The sequence below is a fragment of the Adiantum capillus-veneris genome, chromosome 6 (genome assembly GCF_014529385.1).
Source record: "Adiantum capillus-veneris isolate H3 chromosome 6, ASM1452938v2, whole genome shotgun sequence".
Lineage (NCBI taxonomy): Eukaryota > Viridiplantae > Streptophyta > Polypodiopsida > Polypodiales > Pteridaceae > Adiantum > Adiantum capillus-veneris.
In genome coordinates this window covers 60,312,719-60,326,713 of record NC_140936.1, presented here as the reverse complement: position 1 = coordinate 60,326,713, position 13,995 = coordinate 60,312,719, and the positions used below count along the sequence as shown (strand labels likewise).

Sequence of the window (13,995 nt, the reverse complement as noted above, 5' to 3'; positions counted from 1 at the left end):
TGCTCCCATATGCCGCCACAAAGAAAGTCCCCCATGTCCCCATATGTGTTTGTCATGTGTGCGCACGCGTGTGCAAGCTCCTTGAACTTGGGACTCCTTGGTCAACCAAACTTGTGAATTGCTCTTCCCTTGGCTTCCATTTGCTTTACGAACTAACCTGCAATCTATTATTTCCAATAGGGGATGGCCACCTTCACAAGCATCGTCTTAGCATTGTTTTTGCAAAGTCGATCACCTCCCATCAAAGCTCTCAGAAAGAGCAGCAATGAAGACTTACACCCAAAGAAATCTATCTCCATCTCTAATCCACCTTCTCCTATACATGACATCTCTCTCTCTCTCTCTCTCTCTCTCTCTCTCTCTCTCTCTCTCTCTCTCTCTCTCTCTCTCTCTCTCTCTCTCCACATGCCTCTTGCTCCATTTCTCACTTAAAACCCATGGAAGCATTTCAAAAGATTCCCTTTAATGAAGCATCTGAAAAAAGATTGAGCCTACCTAGGTGGACAAACTCAAAAATCTCAAAAAGATCACAGGTTATTTTGAAGAAAACCAACAAACCAATGAGATTTTAGTGTAAAATATGACAAATAGATCAAAAAGTCTAGCTAAAAGAGAGATTCATGCTTGCCCTTTTTTCATTGGTTCATGAAATAGTTTTTGGTGAACATGGAAACAAAAGAAGGTCGATAGTCAATGGCCGCTCGCCAATTTCAAGGCGGAATTGTCTTCTCAAGGGCAGCCACACATGGGCGCATAAGAGTCCAACTTGGACTTTTCTATACAAGGGCGGCTACACACGGCTGTCAAGCGGCTGCCTCTCGTGAGAGAGGGTAGCCCTTTTGGCCTATAAAAGGAGGCCTCTTCTACACACAAAAGGCATTGTGGTGCACTGTGAAGTTGATGTGAGGTGGTGAGAGCAAAGCAAGGTGGAAGCTCTACTAAGGGTATAATCCCTTTGTAACCTACTTCTTGTTTGAAGTATTGAAGCCATTGAATGGCTATTTTCCCGTAGATGTAGCCGACATTGGGTGAACCATGTATATCGTGTGCTCTCTCTCTCTCTCTTTCTACTTTATAATCTCTCATGTGTGAAAATTATCTCTTTCCATTGAGTAAACTACTCTAATATCTACATAGCTACATCCTATTTCCTAACAACTGGTATCAGAGCAAGATTTTCTTGTAGCTAAAGTACCTCAAGGAAAGGATTACTTGAATTGAGTGGGAGTAATGGCGGAGGAAGGTAAGCTCAAGATCAAGAATTTTAGAGGCAATAACTACCAGCACTGGAAGATGCAAATTGAAGACTATCTCTACTAGAAGGACCTTTATTTGCCACTAGGAGGTCTTGCAAAGAAGCCCACAACAATGGCATATGAAGCATGGAATGTCGTTGACTGAAAGGCATTCGGAATAATCTGGCTAAGCTTGGCATCAATGTTGGCCTTCAACGTTTTGGAGATGAAGACCACGGAGGACTAGATGAAGTCACTTGATGGCCTCTACAAGAAACCATCGGCATCCATTAAGGTATTTCTCATGAAGCCCTTGTTCAATCTAAAGATGGCAGAGGATGGTTTAGTTGTAGAACACCTAAACAACTTTAACACCAACATAAGTCAACTTCGACCGATGTGACACCACACAAGCAACATTTCTAAGATTACACCAAAGCTAATTTTGGGTATGTGTACTTCGGAGATGATGAAGCTTGTGAAATTGTCGGCAAAGGTACAATTTAAAACTACTAATGGAAATGAATGGAAGCCTAAAGATGTTAGGCATGTTCCTTCTCTTCGTAAAAAATTAATCTCTACGGGACAATTGGATGATGAAGGTCACAACATTGCATTCGAAAACAAACGTTGGAAGTTCTCAAAGGGATCTTTGGTGGTTGCCAAAGGAGAAAAGGTTAGTACACTTTACTTGTGTACTGTTAGCACACAATCTTCAACTTGTGCATCAGCTATCTACAGAAGTCGGCAGTGCGGTGTGGCACTACCGGCTTGGGCATATGAGTGCCAAAGGAATGCAATCCTTTAATCAAAGAAGCTTCTACTAGGTTTGAAAGAAGTGGACTTAAAGTTATGTGAAGATTGTGTTTTCGGTAAACAAAAGAGGGTAAAATTTCAAAAATCAGAAAATGAAAGGAAAACTAAAAAACTTGAGTTGGTTCATTGTGATGTTTGGGGTCCTTCAAGTGCAGCATTACTTAGTGGCTCATTGTACTATATAACATCCATAGACGATGTGACTAGGAAAACATGGGTTTATGTAATGAAGAATAAATCCGATGTGTTTTCCATATTTGAAAGGTGGAAAGCCTTTGTGGAGAATGAACCGGGTACCAAGGTTAAATGTCTCAGATCCAATAATGGAGGTGAATATTGCAACTAGGCTTTTGTGTTAGCAATGTCATTCAGAGGAAAAGGACAACCCCAAGGACACCTCAACGAAATGGCATTTCCAAAAGGATGAACATAACAATCATGGAGCGAGCACGAAGCATGCGGCTACATACAGGCCTACCGCTTGAGCTTTGGGCGGAAGCAGTAAGTATGTTTGTGTACTTGATCAACCGGTCACCCTCAACGGCATTGGATGGGGGAGTTCCACAAGAGGCATGGACAAGTAAACCGATGAATTATGCATTCCTCAAAGTGTATGGGTGCGAGGCTTTCATGCACATAGATAGAAGCCTAAGGTCAAAGCTAGATGCAAAGTCCAAAAAGTGTTTCTTCATTGGCTATGGAAAAGCTGACTTTGGGTATCGCCTATGGAATCCTAAAGATGGTAAAATCTTTAGAAGTAGGGATGTAATTTTAAATGAAAAAATATGTACAAAGATTGCTTGGAAAGAAAACAAACGAAAGAAACACGTGATGAGTACATGGAGCTTGAGCACGGTGAAGACACAAGGAGTGCAAACGGTGACAATGTGCAACAACGTCAATCAAATGAGGAGCCTCAACATATTCCCCAAAGATCCACAAGAGCAAGTAGACCTCAAGAAAGGTTTGTTCTTTCCTTCAACCATCCCTTGGTCTCAGATTTTGGAGAGCCGGAATCATACGAAGAAGCTATGTAACAAATCCAAAGAAGAATGGATGAAGAGCATGAAAGTGGAGATGGACTCATTATATTGCAACCAAACATGGGAGTTGGTTGAGTTGCCTAAAGGTAAACAGGCACTGTAGAACACATGGGTGTATAAATTAAAGGAAGAAGAAGGTGGCAAGAAAAAAGCCAAGTCCAGGCAAGAAAGGTATTGACTTCAATGAAATATTTTCTTCTATTGTAAAAATGAACTCAAATAGGCTTGTCTTAAGCCTTGTGGCTTCTCATGATTTAAATCTTGAGCAAATGGATGTAAATACGGAATTTCCTCACGGTGACTTAGAGGAGGAAATTTACATGCTTCAACCAAAGGGATATGAAGTAAATGGTAAGGAGAAAATGGTTTGCAGTTAAAGAAGAGCTTGTATGGTTTAAAGGAAGCATCAAGACAGTGGTACTTGAAGTTCGATCGATGGATGTTGGATCAAGGATTCAGAAGATGAAACTCAGATTACTTCGTTTACACAAAGAACTTAGGAGATGGAACATCCTAATGTTGTATGTTGATGATATGTTGATTGCAAGTGCTAACATGTAGGACATCAAAGACCTAAAAGAGGACATGTCTACATCTTTTTCAATGAAAGATGTAGGTGCTGCAAAGAGGATACTGGGTATGAAGATATCAAGGGACAGGACAAAGAATACATTAAAGCTATCTCAAGAGGATTACATCAAGAAGGTACTAGAAAGGTTTGTAATGCAAGATGCAAAATCGGTTTCTACACCTTGGCTAGTCACTTTAAACTAACCAAGGATATGTGTCCAAAGACACAAGAGGAGATAGCCTATATGTCTAAAGTTTCATATGCTGTAGCGGTAGGCTCTCTAGTGTATGCTATGGTCTGGACAAGGCCAGATATTGCACATGCAGCGGGAGTTGTGAATAGGTTAATGGATAATCCAGGTAAAGAGCATCGACAAGCTTTGAAGTGGATACGTAGGTATCTAAAGGGGACAACCACGAAAGCTTTGTTTTTTGGAGGCACTGGCATTTTCTTGCAAGGGTATGCTGATGCAAATATGACAAGTGACAAAGACACTCAAAGAGCACTAGTGGCTACATCTTCACAATTGGAGGCGCAACATTAAGTTGGGCTTCAAAGATGAAGAAAGTGGTGTCACTTTGTACCACGAAAGCAGAATATGTAGCAATGACGTAGGTAAGCAAAGAGATTATGTGGCTTCACAGATTCTTGGAGGAGCTTGGATACAAGCAAAACAATTGTGTCTTGTACAATGACAATCAAAGCGCCATTCATCTTGCCAAGAATTCAGCCTTTCACTCAAGGACAAAGCACATTAAGGTGAGATATCACCTCATATATTTTTGTTTGGAAGCGGGACAACTAAAGCTAGGAAAGGTGCACACAAGTGAAAATCCTGCAGACATGTTTACAAAGGTAGTCAACAAGGAGAAGTTGAGCTTTTGCTCACCTTCAATTGGCATTCAAGGATAAGAAGCTAGGATGGGAAGCAGTCACATGTTTGGTGTGAAGATCAGTCTCCAAGTGGGAGATTGTTAAGTATGGAGACTAATTTACCCCTTGTAACTTTTGGTATTAATACGCACATTTGTAAGGCACCCGTTATGAAGAGAATCCATCGTGCGTGAAGAAAAATCACGCGTCAAAAAACAAAAAATTAACGACCCTTCGCTGGAATATTCCCTTTTCACTGAAATATGGCCAGACGGCGGTCGAAAAGTGATCGAAAAACGGTAGATCGCGGCAGTTCGCCGGTTGGCCGATGGTCGGTAGTCAATGGCCGTGGCCGATGGCCGAACTTAATGGATGGTAAAGGAGGCCTCTTCTACACACAAAAAGCATTGTGAAATTGATGAGAGGTGGTGAGAGTGAAGCAAGGCGGGGGTATAATCCCTTTGTAACCTAATTCTTGTTTGAATTACTAAAGCCATTGAGTGGCTGCTTTCTCGTAGATGTAGCCCACATTGGGTGAACCACGCATATCGTGTGCTCTCTCTCTCTCTCTCTCTCTCTCTCTCTATTTTATAACCTCTCATGTGTGAAAATTATCTCTCTCCATTAAGTAAACTACTCTAATATCTACTTAGCTACGTCCTATTTTCTAACATTACCGAGTGCGTGGCACGGTCTATAAGCCTTAAGAAGAGCACCAACTTAAGGAGGGGTCACGAACAACGATGAGCATTGACATACCCAGGTCCACAAGGCTATGTTCAATGCTATCTCCTAAATCACCTTATGATGCTAGCATGTTCAAGCGGCGTCTAAGGGTTAGCAAAGAAACCTTTAATTACCTTTGTGGGAAGCTTGCACCATTCATGCGGAAGAGATCCACCAACTTCCTCAAGGCTGTGTCCATTGAAGATAGAGTAGCCATCGCTCTTAGCATGCCTGTTATAGGAGATGGACTCTTGGGACTTGGTGACACTTATGGATGTGCCAAGAGTACATTGTGTGGAATTGTGCTTGAGTTTTGCAAGGCAATTGTGAATCTGGCCTTAGGGATATGTACATCAGATGGCCTTCAAGCTCTCGGTTTGCAACATTGGCACGTGAGTTTGAGGCCGCAAGGGGAATCCCGTTTGTTGTTGGTGCGATAGATGGATCCCACATCCCCATCATTGCACCAAGAGACAACCACATCAACTATTTCAATTGGAATGGATTCCATTCTATTTTGCTTCAATTAACCGTAGCGGCTAATTGTTCAATATGGAATTTTGATGTTGGATGGGGCCCGATCAATGCATGACTCCTTGAATTTCACTAGAAGTGAGCTAGGACAAAGATGTGCAAGAGGGGAACTAGAAAACTATTGTCTGGTTGGTGATTGAGCTTATCTGACATGACCATATATGCTAGTGCCCTTCAAAGGGTGAAAGGAAGGACTGTCACGCCTCAAATACTAATGGAATTTTATTCAATCACGTACAAGGACGCCAGTTGAGAGAGCTTTTGGAATGTTGAAGGCAAGGTTTTGCATTTTGTTGAAAATATGTGACATGAATCTGTGATATGTTCCAGATCTTGTTAGCAGCTTGTCTTGTATTTCACAACATTTGTATTTTCCATGGAGAATCTTTTGATATGGAGTGGGTGCGGGAGGCAGAAGCAGAATTGGCGGGCCATGGTGGGCGTGCGACAGAGGATCGAAGAGCAAATACTACATCCATGATGGAGCTTCGAGCAACACGCAAAGTCGAATTGAGGAGACTATGGAGCGTGCTCAAAGCGGCAATGATGGAGGTGCCAGTGACCTTGGAGTTGGGTCCGAGAGACAAGATAGTATTGCAAAGGCAATGTATGTCCAAGCTATTTTTGAAAATGCAGCAGTAGAGGAAATGGATTCATCATCTTCAACTTAGATCTTTGTAGAAAATGCATCCAATTTAATAAATTTTTTATGCTATGCATATGTACTATGGTTTATGGATGCAATAGGTAGACTTTCACTCTTTGTTCCGCGTCGTAGAGTCACTTCTTCTCGTCAAGAGCAAGACTTTGACCATTTTGCAAGTTGAAGGCGTACGAAGTTTCCTGCTCAATACCAGCCTGCATTATGATCGGCTAGGCGTAATGTGGGTGCCGAGAGAGAGCGAGCGAGCGAGCGAGCAGCCAGCCCACTTGGCCAAATCTTTGCTTGATGGAAGCTTCGCGTTTCTCATTATATAGAGCGAGAGAGTTTTGAGTCTTTGAAATGAGTGTGCTGATATGGAGGCGCAATTTACTCAAAGAATGTGTGGTGGGCAGTTTCTGATGGGTGTTTGAGAGAGAGAGAGAGAGAGAGAGAGAGAGAGAGAGAGAGAGAGAGAGAGAACTCCTGCCTCAAACAGATTTAGCCTCCCTTACAGCTATGGAGGCTGGTAAGAGAGCATTAGATCTCAGCATGAAAGCTATAGATGCATACAAGAAGACACTTCTTGTTGATAAGGTGACATCCGATGATGAGAGGGCGCCGCCTGTATACATTCTAGATGAGATATCGAATATACTGATGTCCTGCTCTTTGGAGCTTACAAAGGAGATCGTTGAATACACCTTTCAGCGCCTCCGGCATCGGAGTCCTTATGTCAAAAAAAAGGTTTGCACTTCTCATCACTTGATCCTGTTTTTTGTGCATGTGGAATTTGCGTGGTTTGCCCATAAAATAGATGCATGCACACATACTGCAGATGAGGCTCAGGCATACATCCTAGCTATATGGACCTCACAAGATGGATATCACATAGGTAGACTGATTCATGCATGCATACATGATGAAGGTGAGGCTCAAGCATACATAAAGATGTAGCTATATGGTCCTCACAAGATAGATATCACATAGGTAGATGGATCTCAGAAGATAGATAGGTAGATGGATTCATGCATGCACACATAATGCAGGTGAGGTTGAGGCATACAATCTAGATGCAGATGTATGGATCTCAGAAGATAGATAGGTAGATGGATTAACGCATGCATACAAAATGCAGGTGAGGCTCATGTGTACATCCAGATGTTGATTTATGGAACACATGACTTGCATACATCCAGCCTCACCTGAGTGCAAGAACTTGAGACTTTGGTGATGAATGGTGACAGGTCCTTAAATTCATTAAGTACACTGTGATCAAGGCTGGGTCAAGCTCATATAGGAGAGAGCTCCAAAGCCACTCAATTACAATCCGTGAGCTCCTTAACTACCAGGGACAGGTTGATCCTCTCAAGGGCAATGCACCCAGTCAAGGTGTTCGAGATGCAGCTCAGGAAACGATCAAAGCCATATTTTCTTCAGATGCGAGCTTCAATAGCAAATATATTCGAGTGGAAGGGTTTGGAAATGGCAGCTTCTCAAAGCCTTCGAAAACTGTATATCGAAATTCAGGCTATGAAGAAAGGGGGAGAGAGAGCTTCCTTTGTTGCAAAAGTAATGGAAGCTTTGATTATTGTGACAGTAATGAAAACTTTGAGAACCGCAACAGCTATAGCAGATTTGGAGACCAGAACAATGATGATGATGATGGTGGTGCCATTAATGTTGATTCTGGAAATTGTGAGCAAGATAAAAAAGGAGCAACATTGAATGATGAGCAAAGCCAAGGAAGAAACTTCTGCACAAAGAGTGAGAACGTCATTTTTCTGGAGGACAGGCTATTAAACAATGTCACAACTTCAATTGGGTCACGCATACGACCAACCGAGGAGAACCTACAGTCTTTTCTATCAAGTGCCAAAACACTTAATGCAGTGAGGATTAGCGATGCTTTGAAGCGGAAATTACAGTCTTCTTCTTGGCAGGTGCTTTTAATACATATTAGAAGCAGCTAGGTTGGTCTTGGTTTTTTCAGCATCTTCTTGTAAGTATGTCATTCCTCTAACATGCCATCAGCACTCCTCTTGTCCAGGTGCGTCTGAAAGTTCTTTGTGTACTGAAAGCTATCTTGCTTCAAAAGGATGCTAATCTATTGCAAGGAGTAGAGACATATGAAAGAGATTTTGATGGCCTTGTGCAGAAGTGCCTACAATCTGCACAAACAACGTTAAGAAGGGAGGCGAAGGAGGTAAGTTTTTACTTTTATAGCTACTAAGGTACTGGACCAGAGAGGAGCAGAGCTGACTGGGAATAGAACCCTGCCAAGACCCTCGCAAAACGTTACGTATGTTGCGGTTCATGGGGTTGTATGGACAGGGTGATGTGGCTGCGTATGGACTGCTGATGTGGCTCTTTTTGGCTGGAATGGTGCCTGGAAAGCACCTCCAGCGCAAAAAAATGCCACATTAGCCAGTCCGTATAATCCTGCAAATCACGCTGCGATTCATGAGAATCTGCCTGGATCTTCGTGTTGGGATTCTGCTCCCAGTGGGCACTTCTCCTCTCCGCTTGGGTGCGGTAGTGAGATGTCATCATTTTGTGACAAATTCCTTCCAAGTTCTTATGTTGTTTAGATGCAGGTGTTTGATATTCTTTCAGCTCTAAAGGAGGAGAAGTTTCGGGGAAGAGCTGATGACGGTCTTGTGAAGGATCCATCTTGCGACAAGCCTTTCTTTACAATGGAAGAAGTAGACAATGAGGTTCACAATTGTGCAGGTTTGTTGAAGGCTCCATCTGCAGCTAAGTCTCAGAATGATGAAGTGGCCAATCTCTTGTCGTTTCAAATGGAAGATTTGGCATGTGGGCAAACAGCTGACACTTCTCCAAATTCTACAATGGATGACCCATTTGATGGAATGTGCATCTATGGGCTGAATTATGACAAAGCAGCAATGCATGTGAAGGATCTTCTCTTTGATGGGGGGGTATCTGCACATACTGAAACACCCTTTGATTCACCTAATAATATGTAAGCCTTCTGCAGAACAAGAAAAGCAGCAGGAGACTGATGTGTTGGGCTTTGACTGTCAACATATCCTACTCCACAGGGAAATGTCAAGTTTCTTCCCTTGACAGCAAGTTGTCTCAATCGCTATCAAATGGAAACATGCCAGGCCTTCTCACTATTCATGCTTTGTATATGTGTCTGAAAGGGGCAATGGATCCTTGCATACTAGCATGATGTGAGCATATATTGGTAGCTAGTTCTACACCCACTATTGGGCATTGACGAGGTTACTGGTGATGTTGCAGTGTTTAGTCAATTCTATCCATGAGTCTGTACCTTGCACTTGCCTTCAAAGGTGAATTTGGGCTTATCCTGGATTCTTCTAATCTAGGTTCTAGGTATATATTAATTCCAGTGCTCTGTCAAAGGCTTGATTCTGGCCTCAGTAATGCTACCCATGCTTGGCAGACGTGGACTTTGCTTTCAATGAATTTTGGTAAGCTACAGCCACCCTTTTTATCCTATTGGCAATGTGGCTACCCCACTATCTTAATTGCTCTACTCAAAACAACTCGCTGTCGACGTTATTGCCGTCCAACTTCATCCCTATTCACCCACAATTGTGGAACTGATGTATCATGTTATTGTGGACCAAAGCCTCAGTTGACATAAGCATTCACAGATCTTGTTAAGCACTTGAAGCAGCATAGTGCATCACATGATCTTATTTGCCATCATGCTATGGCTTGATACCCAGAGTGGAATGCAAGTAACGATGTAGGTGTTTAATTCTACAGCTCGACTTTGGCCTCCAAAGGATCTTGAAAGACCTTTCTTTATTCTTCAGAAACACACTATTGGGAATGGTTGATTATGTGATAAGAATTGTAGCTTTAAAGTGTGGGCACATTATTGGTCAGTTTTACTTGTCACTTTCTCGAGTGCGCATGTACTACTTTGTGTATTCCATGCTTGATTGATGAGAACTAATGCTTTTTGTAGTACCTACTTTGGTAAAGATCAACCACATGAACCAAGCTACTTAAAATGCATTACCCTACTTGGATATGAGCTTTCAAAGAGCTCAAATATAGCAATTTTGGGACCGACAGTTTTGTTTTTCATTTTGCTATTGGGTCACTTATGAAATGGTTATCTTCTTTATTTCTTTTGTCTTACACGCTGAAATTTGCATGTAACAAAAATTGACTCCTTGAAGACATAAGCATAATCACATTAATCACAAAAATCTGTTTTTCTTCAGGCGTGCATACTCCTTAATACATCCAGGTCCTTCGTCTTGAGAGTCTTCATTGGCATGAGTGTGCTCGAAAGTTGAAAGGGATGATACAAATCAAAGGTCATGGTATTTGGTGCACAAACATGACACAAGCTAGAAGAACATACCTAAAAAGAACTAACTTTTGAGTGTCCATAATTGACTCCCGGACCTTGGTTTGATGTGTCTAGGTGGGCTATTTAGTGTGTTTGTGGTGGTTGTATGTACAAACCTTAGTTTTTCCATAGGCATATGGTTGTTGAACCAAACTTTTGGAGATGGTTGCACACCTTAGTTTTTGCCATGGTTTTGTTTGCCATATGATATGTGTTGCCCTTGAAACGAGGGAGGGAGGGGGCGAAGTTCAATTGGTAGAACGCATTTACACAGTTTTTCCATAGGCATATGGTTGTTGAACCAAACTTTTGGAGATGGTTCCACACCTTAGTTTTTGCCATGGTTTTGTTTGCCTATATGATATGTGTTGCCCTTGGAACGAGGGAGGGAGGGGACGTAGTTCAATCGGTAGAACGCATGTTTTGCAATCATGAAGTTATTGGTTCAAGTCCGATTGTTTCCATTCCTATACAGATTAGCAGACTTCACTTGCAAAAAAATTGGGGGTCCGACTGCTCAACAGAGAGAGCAAGGTGGCTCTACCTTCTTGGGTGCACCTCTACGGAGGCGGGCTACGATGCAATTGCCGCAAGAGTTTTCTTCTTGCCTCGTGCCTGGCCAGTGTTCGGACTCCCAAGTTTCACAGCGTTCTCTCCCTTCTCGCCATGGGAAGAAAAAAGTCGCCACAGTAGGACTATTGTGATTGTGCTCAAGGAACTTCCAAAAGGCATGTGTTGATGGCTCCATTGAATTTAAGAGCTAGTCAAGTGCATGGTAGTCAAGGGAGCTTGGCTCATTCTTGGAATTTGTAAGCAAGGAAGAAAGCAAACAAGGTTCTTTTATGCAGAAGATGTCCCACACCCTTAAAGTGAAATTCCATAATTTATGGATATATTGAGTGCAATTGGGTAAGCTACTTACAATTAGCTAAGATAGGAGTTGATAGAAGAGATCAAGTTTGTGGATGAAGACTTGTATGGTTTGTGAGAAAAGTGGAAGAGGTATGGATGCACAATTGCATGTGATGAGTGGTCTGACACGAAGTAGAGGCCTATTATAAATGTCCTAGCAACTTCTATCCACATACCAGTTTTTTTTAAGTCTATTGACACTCATGGGCAACACAATACAAATAAGGAGAATACATTCATGGCATTTTGAAGGAGGATGTGGGGTTTGACAATAGTGCCCAAGATTGCATGGAGAATGCTGCAAATTGTGTTCTTGCAAGGTCTCTTATTGAAGCAGAATGACCTTCAGTCTTTTTCACTAGGTGCACATGCCATTGCCTTGACTTTCCCTTTGAGGAGATTGAGAAAATGCCTTGGGTTTCTCCTATGATATATGAGTGCATGAAATTCATTGTTTTGGAACCTAGTTTGTGGAGAAATGCAAGGTAAATTTAGTACATTTGTGTTGTGTTGTAATCTTGAAAATTTTGTGATTGGCTAATAGAGAAGTAGGCACATTGGGGATAATTTATGAACTTACAAGATAGAATGGCATAGAAGGTTGAAACATTGGAAGATGTTGATAGGAACCGGCTTAATGAAGTGAAGGCACTCTCCTTGGGTTGTTGGGAAATGCTACACTCTCCCTTGTAGGTAGTAGGTTTTTTCTTACATCCCTTAAGGAGAGGAAGTGCCAAGAGAGTGGCGTGAACATGCAAACAATGGTTGGAGGGAAATGAAAAAGCCATGCAACAACTATGAATTGGAAGTCTAGGGACCACTTATGGATGGTTGGATACATAGGGAGGTTCTTTTGCTCTTGAAATTGCAATTGATGAAAAGCGCAAGCATTGTTTAGTGAAATGGTGGGAACATTTGGGACAAGTACTCCAAATTTGCAATGACTTGCTATTCAAATCCTTTTTCAAGGAGGTTTTGCATCCCCTTGTGAGAGGAACTAGAGCATTTCCTCCCTTATGGCAACTAAAAGAATAAATAGATTCACACGAAGAAGTCGGTTTATATATGCACCAACCTTAGACTTGTAAAAAAGAATGAATGAGAGAGGTCATGAGAAGATGAAGATTACCTTGGAAATGATCAACAACATGAAGGACAAGGATATGTTGATAAATTTGCAAGAGGTAAATGAGGATCCTGAGGCTCCCATGTCAGGTGTTGTTGAGCATGCCAACACGATCCCAAGTGCACTGATTATGATGATCCCAATCATTACGACGAGGACAAGCCTTCACTCTCTTTGATGGAGGAGGATGATGAGGACTACACAAAGCAAGAAGCATGATGCCAGGAAGACTTTCTCTTCCTCTATTTGCAACTTTATTTCTTTTTGCTCAAAACGATCACTTTTTGGACTTTAAAATTTTTGGTTTTCACTCTCAAGCCACAAAGCGCATGAGTTCTGGTCATTGGAATTTTCCATTTGGTACCTTATTTTGTTGTCATGAGTCTTGTGGATCATGATTTGTCTTGAAATGTAATTGTGGCTGAAATCTATGGTCAATTGATAGTTTTGTTGTTCTCTCATTGTTTGTTCAAGGTCTCTTTATTAAGAGTATAAAAGGGTGTAAGCATGTTAATGTGACACAAAAATAGCACGTCCAGGACAATGCTAAGTAGAAATGTTAACCGTGGGAAGGAAACAAGTGAAAAGGAGAACCGTATTTTGAATATGGTATATATCATTTAAAAAAGTAAAAGTAAATCCCGTCTTCTTTTCAAAATTTTCTTGCATAGAGTTTTTAGTTATAGGCATAATAACTCTCTCTCTCTCTCTCTCTCTCTCTCTCTCTCTCTCTCTCTCTCTCTCTCTCTCTCTCTCGCTCGTATGGTGGACTACAAGGGAGGTGTAATAGCAATCTCTCTCTCAAATCTACTATCAGACCACTTGCAAAAATTTTGATTATTATTAGTACACCTAAATTGACATACTCAATTTTGGTCCAAATTGCACTTGGGAGCTTAGCTTTGATGCCCTTATACCTTTCCTATGATTAAAATGTAGTTTTTATGTCTAAATGATGAGTTAGGAGCTAATTAGCAAAAGGATTAGCGATAACAAAATCACATAACCATCTCAAGAAACGTTGTTGCGTAGAGATTTCCCTTGTGGACACACTAAAGTAGATGACATTCCAAATAGACAATCCATGGGGAGAGATACAAGCATCAAAAGGAAGAGGAAGAGTACGCAGTGATCAGAGTCAACGACATGTTCTTTATTA

At 41.6% G+C, this 13,995-nt stretch overlaps 1 protein-coding gene across 1 annotated transcript; it reads left to right on the top strand.

The window, feature by feature from the left end:
• The first annotated feature begins 6,599 nt into the window (after window positions 1–6,599).
• On the top strand, window positions 6,600–10,510 carry LOC147455584 (protein MODIFIED TRANSPORT TO THE VACUOLE 1-like). The gene is made up of 4 exons (XM_086514331.1): window positions 6,600–7,185; window positions 7,686–8,381; window positions 8,489–8,644; window positions 9,036–10,510. Exons 1-4 carry the CDS (start codon window positions 6,958–6,960, stop codon window positions 9,426–9,428), a joined length of 1,473 nt encoding a protein of 490 aa, XP_086370457.1. The 5' UTR covers window positions 6,600–6,957; the 3' UTR covers window positions 9,429–10,510.
• The last annotated feature ends 3,485 nt before the right edge of the window (window positions 10,511–13,995 follow it).

Excerpts from the sequence above, each read along its gene's own strand:
- LOC147455584 (XM_086514331.1), top strand. The coding sequence starts at position 6,958 with ATGGAGGCTGGTAAGAGAGCATTAGATCTCAGCATGAAAGCTATAGAT. Across the intron at positions 7,186-7,685 it reads GTCCTTATGTCAAAAAAAAG|GTCCTTAAATTCATTAAGTA; the intron begins GTTTGCACTTCT and ends GAATGGTGACAG. Across the intron at positions 8,645-9,035 it reads TAAGAAGGGAGGCGAAGGAG|GTGTTTGATATTCTTTCAGC; the intron begins GTAAGTTTTTAC and ends GTTTAGATGCAG.